Source organism: Sinocyclocheilus rhinocerous, unplaced genomic scaffold (assembly GCF_001515625.1).
Source record: "Sinocyclocheilus rhinocerous isolate Xijiao unplaced genomic scaffold, SAMN03320098_v1.1 scaffold851, whole genome shotgun sequence".
Classification (NCBI taxonomy): Eukaryota; Metazoa; Chordata; class Actinopteri; order Cypriniformes; family Cyprinidae; genus Sinocyclocheilus; species Sinocyclocheilus rhinocerous.
In genome coordinates, this window is record NW_015624573.1 from 814,715 (window position 1) to 825,877 (window position 11,163).

The window sequence follows — 11,163 nt, forward strand, 5'->3', positions numbered from 1 at the left end:
ATATTAAAATTTCCATATATATATTTATATTTCTCTCTCTCTATATATATATAGAGAGAGAGAGAATATATAGACATTTTAAACCATTTTAAAATTGTCATTACTGCAGTCTTCAGTGTCCCATGATCCTTCAGAAATCATTCTAATATGCTAATATTATAATATTTCTTATTATTTTCACCATTGAAAACAGTTGTGCTGCTTAATATTAAACTATGTTTTGTTTTTTTGTTGAATTTGTTGATGAATAAAAAGATACAATTTTTAAAAGTTACAAGTAAAAATCATTACAAATGTCTTTACTATCACTTTTGCTCAATTGAATTCATCCTTGCTGAATAAAATAGTTAATTTCTTTCAAAAAGAAAATCTACCATGATATTAAATTATTAGATTTATACCCCTATATACAGTATAGGCCTATTGTTCTTCTTGTTTGTTCTCAGTTTGGGATTAGTTTTTAGCAGAGAATTTTTCATACATACACTAGCAAACAAACACACACTCACTCTTAAAAACACACACACTCTCTTCAGTCTCTGAACAGAGGTTGTTTGTCTTGCCGGCTTATGTAACTGGCCACAAACAGCCTCCATCGTTTCTGGTTTCCCACGGCAATAACACACACTACACACAAACGCTAATACACACAGGACATGCATTCCTCTTTTCCTCCCACTTCTCTCTCTTCTCTTTCTACCCTTATCCATTCTTCCATCTCCCTCCTCAGTTTCTCTCCTTACCACATCCCTTACTCTTTCTCTTCCTCTCCTATCCCTTTGTCCTCCAATTACCTAGAAAGACAGAGATCTCAGGCCTAATAAAATGCTACGCGACAAGATTCCAGCAACAATCTTTTTTTTTCTTTTTATAGTCAAAGCGAAAATGTTGTGTAACAACAAAATCACAACAGTGTTTCTTTCCTTTTCTGTCCCATTAGTGACAGGAATAGTTGAGAAACAAGCTAAATTCGAACCTGTATCACCCTTGTGAGCACCTAAGTTTAATGTGTCTTGTAAATCCACTAGGTCAGCTTTCCTTGCCCCGTGCAGTCGACCAACAAAATCAAATCACACATCAGATGATATATGATCTATAGACATTTCTAAAGATCACGTTTAGCCCTTCTGTACAAGCCAGCTTCCCTGTGTCTTGAACTATGTTTTAATGAAGCAAAAGGATAACATCTAATCCCTTTCCAGAGACTGAACATCTTAACTCCTTGTGTACTTGGAAAAAAAACACAAGCATTATGGAAAACCTATTCTGAATCAATTTCTTGGTTCCAATTGTTGCTTACAAAAAGTAAATTGCATCTCTATAAACTTAACAGATACACCCCCCATACACATCCACCTATAAATAAATTTACTTACCACCTATAAATAGATGTTTTGATGGTTTACAAATTTGGTTGAATAATTTGAAAATATAATATATCTGCATACTGTATAAACAATCAGTCGTTTTTGTTTTGTTTGTTTTTTCAAAGAAAACCTACGTCACCTGGGAAAGCTTAGATTGAAGCACTATGAGCTACAGGAGTGCAAGATTCAAAATTGATGATTCAAAGTTCATGAACCTTAAGTACATGAAACTGATTCATTTCAAGGAGTAGTAAAGGATTGCAGTTTAAGTGTGTCACATGTTGATTCTGTAGCCGCTCTGACAAGATTCAGTGAAGGATTTGTCAGACTGATTTAAACCGGTAATCTGTGTGTTTGTGAGTCTTTCTAAGTGAATCATTTGTAGATCCAGCTCATAAGAACCCTTGTGAATCAAAAATGCACTCGCTGTATGTTTTGCTTTTGAGAAAATCACAGTTAAAGTATAATTTCTTTTGTCGTGCGGCTGTGTATTAAGCAACAGTGCAGAAAGCACCCAAACTCTTTTGTGTGTAGAAACTGATCCCGTCAAACCATACTCTAATCTGGAGTGCATGGAAAAACCGCTAGTATATATCGGTACAGTAATATATCAGGTCGTATCTGTCTTTTACATTGTTTATCTGGCACTGACGTCCATTTCCAACTTTTTATCATTCCCTAGTGGTGCAGCACCCCCCGCTGCGACTCCAGACGACCGTTTAACACTTCCAGGCTCATTGATGAGCTGGCCCACCATCACTGAGCGGGTCTGGAGTGTGTACGTGTGTGCGTCTGGCGGGATGGCTCCATTAGAGCATTCAGAGTCTATTGCACATAAAGGCTCTCCACACAAGTTGATTTATTGCATCCTTTTGTATGTGGTTCTCTGAGATGATTGATAAAACCAAGAGAATGAGAGTCACAAATGTGTGAAGCATTGAGAAGAAAAGAGAGAGAACAGAGTAGAAAGGAGGAGAGCGCCTTGTTGCAGGAAGTAGACACTTGCATTATAGTGCTACTTTGGTCGTCATAAATTCAAGCTGTCAGAGACAGTCGGCAGAAAAATGGGGCTGTTTTATTTACTGAAGTCAGTTGTGCACATTGTTTGTCATTGCTTTATGAGGTTCCCAAAAGCCACCGTTTTGATAAGGAAAATTAATGAAAATTGTGCAGAAGGCTCTGAGCCAATCAGGACAAAGCTATAGAAATGATAAACTATGACTAGATAATGACCAGTGTTTCACAAACTTTAGAGTTCACATAAGTTTGTGGTTGTAGAACGTCTGGTCAGAAATCTGGTGAAACAGTGTCTTGTGAACTTTTTGTGATTACAAGCAATTTTTGTACTTTTATAATTATTGTTGTTATTAAGTATACTTGTAGTCCATACAACTTGTGTGCTATATTTTTCAAATCTTTAAAAAACATATCATATAATACCTTTTTGCGAGCAACAGGTCAAAAGTTATTCACTGATCTTCCATTCCAGTGAGCTGTTATCTCAAGAACCACTTGCGACCAGATTGATTGAGTGAATTGAACTCAAGAAAAGTGAATGATATTAATCTACCATGATATTATCATCCTTTTCAACTGATATTCTTTTTAATGAACCGGTTGAACTGGAGTGAACTATTCCTTTTAAACTAGAAGCCTGTTAACGGTATTCAGCAATATTGAACTGACTGTACTGACACTATTAGATGAGAACTGAACTGACATCATGTTTTCTACAAGGCTGCTTTACAGCTAAACCGAACTACTTTCATTAAATGATGAACTGAATCAACACTGAACTGACCTCTGCTAAACAATGACACTTCTTTTTTAGGGCTGCTTTATATCAGAATTCATCTCTGCATCATTGAATAATTATTCTCCTGTTTATCCCTGTAAAGCTGCTTTGAAACAATCTGTATTGTATAAAGCGCTATATAAATAAAGGTGACTTGACTTGACTTGGTAGAACAGCAAATGATCTCATCCAGCACAAAACAAACTCCTGCAGTTCAGATTGTATCTTCAGTTCAATGATAAAACACATTTTCTTGCCTGCAGATGTGAACGAGTGTGAGCTGCTCGGTAATGTGTGTGGTGAGGCCATCTGTGAGAATCGTGAAGGCACCTTCCTGTGTTTGTGTCTTGATGAGATGCAAGAATTTGATCCGAAGTTGGCCAAATGCTTCTCTACACCACCAGGTAAAGTTGTAGCCTACTGTAAACCACCACCACAATGTGATCGACCAATTCATTATCCTACAGAAATCGCACAAACAGTGACCTAACCCAAACCTACAAGACCTACAAGGGGCCACAGATTGCCTTTTATCTGGACAGATGACCCCTGTCCTCCTCCTACGAAACATCTCATCTTCACTGTATACCTGAAACGATTCTGAAGCTCTTCACGTTTTAATTTCAGCCATGGAGATCCTCTAGTGCAACAGGACATTAACTTCATATCATCAGGGGCCAGCTCTGAGTAGAAGAGAGGGAGGAAAGGCATGATGAATTGGGGTTGTAAATGATCTGGTAGGAGAGAGATGAGATTCAGTCTGAGGATTACAGAGGGACCAAAGCACCATGGGGCCCAAAGCACGTAAGAGCCAAAAAGAAAGCTCCCACGCTAAGATAAAAAAGACCAGTACGGAGAGATATACAAGAAGACCCATCAGAATGAGATAACTGCTTTTGAAAGTCTAGACGACTCTTAAAGATTTCCTGATTGGAATGGTGATATTTTGTTTTATTGTTTGGTTTCAGTAGTCCACTTTAGACATTCTACTATCTATAAGTCAACTAACTCTCATTAAAGTATTAGTGGACTGTTAAGGTTAATAGAATTAGATGACATGTACTTATTATTACTTTAGTCAGTAGAATGTGTGTTGGAGGGCCATCAAAATAAAGTTTTAGCAGATATTAAGCAGACAGTCTACTAATAGTTGCAAAGTTACTTACAGTTAGTCTGAAGTGGGCTATCGAAATAAACAGTTACCTATTGCTATTACTCTTTTCGTAACACTATCGTAACAGTATAGGGACCAATTCTCACTATTAACTAGTTGCTTATTAGCATGCCTATTATTAACATATTGGCTGTTTACTAATACTTATAAAGCACATAATGGTAACACTTTAGTATTGGGACCAATTCTCACTATTAACTAGTTGCTTATTAGAATGCCTATTTTTAATATATTGGCTGTTTATTAGTACTTATAAAGCACATATTCTGCATGTCCCTATTCTACATCCCTAATCTTACCCAATACCTAAACTTAACAACTACCTTACTAACTATTAATAAGCAGCAAATTAGGAGTTTATTGAGGCAAAAGTTGTAGTTAATGGTTTGTTAATAGCGAGAATTGGACCTTAAAATAAAGTGTGACCCTGTTTTCACTATGAAATATCTCTGTCCGCTCTTAGCATTTATTTGCATGTGGTTAATGTTGTTTTAGCAACATATTTACTAAATGAATTATGCCAATCAGGAAGTAACAATGAAATACAACCAAAAATTAGCACCAACTGCAATTTACATACTCCAATTCAGAGTCTTGTCGTTAGCAAAACTGTTGTTGTTGTTTTTTTAAGTTAAGTGATCTGGGACAGGTTTTGTTTACAACTAAAGATCAGGTGTGGTAGATGTGGTAAAAAAAAATTGAAAATAGCTTAAGGTTTAAGGGTTGGTGCTGGCTAGATTGGAATCAATTTGTTCCTCTAGTGGTGAAGAACATGGTGGAACTGGAAAATAAAAGAACAATGTTGATTGGATATGTGTGTGTGAGTGGCTACACTCCAGCTGTGCCTGGAAGATCAAGTAACAGGAAGCATTTTCTTAGATCTTAGCCAAGTGTTTTAGTTAAGGACTTTTGTTCAAATCCACCCGCCTAATCCTCCTCCCCTCATAAAACCACACCGTCTCCTGAAATTAAACATTATTTTTTTTGTTTTTACAAGAAGTACCCCGTTATGTCTTACCAGAGCTGTAAATCATGCTTTTTACATATAAGGACGCTGGTAGAACACCATAAAACTACAATCACAATAGTTTGGAATATGAATTATGTGGAAATAATAAAAAGGAGCAGACAGTGACTGAAAACCAAGGTTGAACTGCAAAACTGCTCTCTAATGTCGTGCACAGTTTCTGCTGTGTACTTGACCTTGGTTCTTTTGGTGTTCTTCATTTGTGGATTACCGTATTGCAGTGAAATATTACAGTTATCATTGATTTTTTTCCCTCCCCTTAATTTTTCTGTTCTTTGTGACAAATCATGATTGAAAATTCTTATCTGAATATTTTAAAAGGACAAAACATCCAGTCTGAGTTATCTGTGTTGTGTTGTTGTCTTGTTCCCCACAGTCACACCAGTGGAGAGGAAAGAGTGTTATTTCAACTTGAATGATGAGAACCTGTGTGATAAGGTGCTGGCCAGCAGCATGACTATAGAGGAGTGCTGCTGTACGCTAGGAGCCGGCTGGGGGGACAACTGTGAGGTCCATCCCTGCCCCATACCAGGAACAGGTACTCAGTTACATCACGCACAATGACAAATCTAAAAAGTACAGTACAAAGAACTGCAAGAACCTGAGGATAGTGAATGAACCATTCTTTTGAGACGATTCTTTGCAGCTAATTAGTTGACCTGGCTCATTTTAGGTAAACTATTACTTTTAAACTTTAAAGGGTTAGTTCACCCAAAAATGAAAATTAGCCCATAAATTACTCACCCTCAAGTCATCCTAGGTCAGGGGTAGGCAAGTTCGGTCCTAGAGAGCCGCAGTCCTGCAGAGTTCAGCTCCAACCCTGAAAAAAAACTCACCTGCCTATAGCCTTAGTAATCCTGAAGACATTGATTAGCTTGTCAGAAGTGACGCACGCGGAAATGCAGCGGAGAGATCAAAACAAAACAACGGTCACTAATTAGAAGTACAAAACGAGGATTTGTAAAGAAGAATGTCGGAGGATTTCGATATAAGCCAAGAGGAGACTGGTTTTCCTTTGCTAAAGTAAGGAAACTGCGCTTCCTTTGCTCCTGTTAACAAACGTTGTTTTTCACGAGACTCACTGGCGCATGTGCAGCACTGACCTCAGAGGTCATCCGCCCGGAACTGCTTCCCTTTAGAACAGTGAGAGCAAGCTACAATAAAGTGATTATTACGTTTTGAATATGGATATTTTTCTTACAAAAACGTATCGATTCGCTACAGAAGACCTTTGTTCACCCCCCGGAGCCGTGTGAGACACTTTTTTTTTTTAGGGAGGGGCGCTTTTTATTTAACTTGTTTTGGACTGAAGCATGCAACACCTGCTGAGTGCCATGAAACAGCTTGAAAGATCAAAGACAATTTTTAATATAACTCCGACTGGATTCGTCTGAAAGAATAGCGTCATATACACCTAGGATGACTTGAGGGTAAGTAATTTATGGGCTAATTTTCATTTTTGGGTGAACTAACCCTTTAAGCAGAGTTGTATTTTCCCCGTTTTAAAGCTTTTAAAAAAAATATGATGGTGGTGAACTTAAAAAGATTAAAAAGATAAGGCCAAATTTACAACTCCAAGTAGGAACTATTTAGGCATCATGCATCAAGTCAGTGAGTTAAACTTGAAGATAGTCAATTATTCATTATTTTGAAGTGATTCTATGCAGTGACTGGTTCATTTTAGGTAAACTATTCATTTTAAACTAGAAGTAGAACATAGTTTTGCTTATTTTGCAACTTCTATGGTGGGGAAGCCCAAATTACAGAAATTCATCTCAGCATAGGAAAAAGTAATTAAAGAGACACAGAAAAGGTTTAAAGCCATTATCATTTAAGACTGTAATGATTCCTACAACATTTTAAACTTCAAATCTTCCTGCAAATTGGTTGAAGAGGACGTGTCCTGAAGGGAAGTATTGCGCATTAGTGCTTATAAATCTGTCTCTGCTCATTTCTTAATTTCAGACAGGCAGATCAGATTTCTTTGAAATTGCGGTAAGGTTCAATGCAAAACAATATCCACCTTTCTGCAGATGATGCCTGATGAAAGGTGTTCAATACATGTAAAAGCTTGTCTGTCCTATGATGATCTAAATGACAGAGAATCTTCACAGACAAGCCAATTGCATTAGTAAATCATGTCTGGACCTCATATAAATGAGAAACAATCACTCTCATCTATATTTTGCTTTACCAGCTTGTAACTAAAAATCAATCTTCAACTTATATCCAATAATCACCATTCTTTAAGTAAATACAGCAGACTGTTTACTTTATGAACTGCTGACACTCTCCCATGCAGATCAGTTCTCCCAGATGTGTCCGGCAGGCCGGGGTTACATTCCTCCTAATGATCCTATGATTCCTACAACCAGCTTAGCAGGAAGCTTCAAAGGTATCTGTGTGGCTATGTATTTTTAAAGGGATAGTTCACCCAAAAATGAACAATCTGTAATCAGTTACTCTCTCTCACATTATTCCAAAAACCTGTATGACTGACTGACTCTGTAGAACACAAAAGAAGGTTTTTGTTCATACAATGAATGCCAGTGGGGTCCAAAACAGCACCGGACCCCAATGACTTTCATTGTATGGACAAAACAATAACATTGATTTCATTTTTGGATGAACTGTCCCTTCAGTGTCTGTTTGTATACGTGTATTTTATGCACATATTCTTGACTTTGTAATGCGTGGAAGCAGCCGCAGACATCGCTTAGCAGCTGACCTACATATGCTGAAACACACACACTCAGCAGCCTGCTTCGCAGTGTGGGGAAACCTCAGTCTCAGGACCAGTCTAATGCACTGATTTAATTTATGAATGCAGCGAGAGTGTGGTTTGGCTGGTGGCAGCACGAGTGAATGCGATGTGGTCGGGTTGTGTGTGTGTGTAGGCGTACGCTTGAATGGAAGGCTTATGGATGGTAAGGACATTTCCTCCCTGTCAGTCTCCAGTCAAATGACATTTCTGCATGTAGCAGATCCCCAAATAAGAATATTAACCAGAGCAACACGTCCAGATGCATGCTGATATGTAGGTGTGGTCCAAGGTTTCAGGTTTATACTGACCTGTCTGTTTGTTTAATGATTAAATAATGAAAATGTGTTGATGTGTGTGATTTGCAGATGCAGATGCAGATGAATGCAAGCTTTTTGAAAATGAGATCTGCAAAGACGGCTTTTGTCTCAATACCCCCGGTGGGTATGAGTGTTACTGCAAGGCCGGACTCTACTATGATGAGAGCAAACTGCAGTGTGTTGGTAAGGTCCAAAATCACAATCTGCATGTAATCTCTGAACAACTGTGGATTACTCTGTCTCATCTGTCTTTTTTTCGTAAAGGGAGGGTTCGTGACGATTACCTCATGTTGTTCCAAAGTCTTCTGCAGAGCACAAAAGAAGATATTTTAACACAAACAAATTCGACCTCATTGACTTCCATTGTTATGGTTATTTGGAAAATAATGGTTATTCCATTGTTTAAAAAGTAATTTTTAAAAAATATCTTCATTTGTGTTCCACAGAAAAAAGAAAGTCTAATACATTTAGAGTGGCATAAAAATGAGAAAAGTTTTTTGACTGATTTGACTGAAGTTATATGTGACCAGATCAGATTTTTTTCTTCAGTTCTTCACTATGGTTCATTACGCAGTCTTTTCAAACCTGTAGGACTTTCTTTCTTATGTGGAACATAAAAAAAGAAAATTTGAGAAATGTTTTGTCTTTTTTGTTAATACAATGTGTGTACATAAAACAGTTTGGTTACCAATATTCTTCAAAATATCTTCTTTTATGTTCAACAAAAGAAAAGAAAGTCATACAGGTTTGAAACAACATGAGGGTGAGTAAATCATGATAGAATTTTAATTTTTATGGTGAACTGTCCATTTAACAACCCATCACACAGAAAGACACATTAACAAAAATCTATTTTCATAGGATTTCAAACAATGTAAAAAGGTGTTTTGTGCTTTATTCATGTTTTTTTTCTGTTAAGACAACTAAATAACTTGATATATATATATATATATATATATATATATATTGATACCTATTTGATTATATCTATGCAACCATTTTAAATTGCAGTTACTGTGTGAATGCTAATTCTCAGGCCTCTCTATATATATATATATATTGATACCTATTTGAACAAGGTGTTTAAACACAAATGCACAAATAATATGCTAAAATACACAAAATTTAATAAAATTATTGAATAATCTAGTGTTTTTCATTTTTTTCAATACAATATGTGCGTGTCATTGCTCCTTTCTCAGATATACACAGATTAAAGCAGCTTGATGCAGTTTAATTAAATATTTTAGAAGACAGTATTCAGAAATATAAAAAGTTACATGAAAGTGTTTTATTTTAGTCTAAGTATTCTTAGAAAGGTTAGAAAGTAATCTTAGAAGGGTTTGTTATTTATAACATCCTGCTTTAGCTGTTTATTGCCTGTGATGATTGGCCTTGAATTGTCACTGTGTTCTTTTGTCGGTTTGGAATTACAGGCTTGTGTGTGTTTTTGCTTGGGTGCATGCGAGTTTACATGCTGAATAGATAGTGTGTATGGGTGTAAGTGTTGGCCTAGTTTGGCGCACCGTAACGCCAACGCATTTAAATTGGATTTAAATTTAAGTTTTAAACCTGCTGCAGCTGCCGGCTTGTGGCTTGTGGCCACATTATGCATGCAGCATGATAGCAGGTTATATGTGTATGTAAGCTTGGGTCAAAGGGCTACATCTTGCGACCGGTCAGGGCGGCACAGCCGTTATGATCCAGGCCGCAGATCTATGGTGCACCGCAGGCTGTCTGCCTGCCTAAACACACATGCACACACTCACACAAACCACAGACCCACGGCAATGGATTCTTGCCCGGCCACACTGCCTTAAAGCTGCCACACCCCTGACTGCCTTACACACACATATTCAGTGTAGCCACAGTCATTTGACTTCCTACACCCACACTGACATACACACATATGAGCACCCACTCACTCTTCACACACACAAATATGTCTCTCTCGTTTCTACATGTGTCAGTCTTTTTGACACCAGGTCTGTGGGTGCAGGTTCTGGAGGAGGCCGCAAACTTTACATACACACTGTGGGCTCATCTGGTTTTATGTAAACAAACACGCACTAAGTGTGTTTAAATGCACTTTAGTTGGACTAAAGCAATTTATCACTTTGGACCTGTGGTCTCCCTATCAGTGTTGTTTTTGTTAACTAAAACTGAAATTAAAATAAAACCATTAAAAATAATTTTTATTAATTGAAATAAAGCTGAAATAACATAAAATATTAATACTAGAAGAAAAACTTAAATGAAAATGAGAAATATCACCAACTAACTGAAATAAGTTAAAGTACTAATTACTAAAACTAAAACTGAAATAAAAAATAAAATAATAAATCTATAGAAAAATAAAAAACAAATAATTAATAATAACTAGCACATAACAAAATTACTAAACATTTAAAGTAGAATTAAAATAAAAACTGCAAACCTAAAAATAAAAGTTAATTCAAAATATTAATATTATAGTCGTATATTATAATTATAATCATTCATTCATTCAGAAATAATAAATTTTTGTTACATGGCAAATTGCTGTAGTGCTGAATGCTGGTGAAACTGTTGTTCCCTTTCAGTCGGTCACTCTCGACGTCACGTCGGATGACCGACAAATTGGCACGCTGCGGCGTTATTGCAAGTGCACCAGGCTAAGGCACTAAGGGACTTGCACGAGGGTGGTCACGACCCGGAAGTTCTCAAAGAACTCCGCACC

General features: G+C 36.9%; 1 protein-coding gene across 3 annotated transcripts in view; it reads left to right on the forward strand.

The window, feature by feature from the left end:
- Nucleotides 1-11,163, forward strand: part of ltbp1 (latent transforming growth factor beta binding protein 1) — an 86,659-nt gene that overhangs the window by 70,160 nt on the left and 5,336 nt on the right. For 2 of the 3 annotated variants that reach the window (XM_016558101.1, XM_016558116.1), the window contains 4 exons: nucleotides 3,426-3,566; nucleotides 5,740-5,901; nucleotides 7,666-7,758; nucleotides 8,499-8,627. In XM_016558101.1, the coding sequence (XP_016413587.1) occupies nucleotides 3,426-3,566; nucleotides 5,740-5,901; nucleotides 7,666-7,758; nucleotides 8,499-8,627 (525 nt within the window). Of the gene's footprint in view, nucleotides 1-3,425; nucleotides 3,567-5,739; nucleotides 5,902-7,665; nucleotides 7,759-8,492; nucleotides 8,628-11,163 lie in introns of all 3 variants that reach the window. The other variant, XM_016558108.1, reaches the window with a different exon arrangement.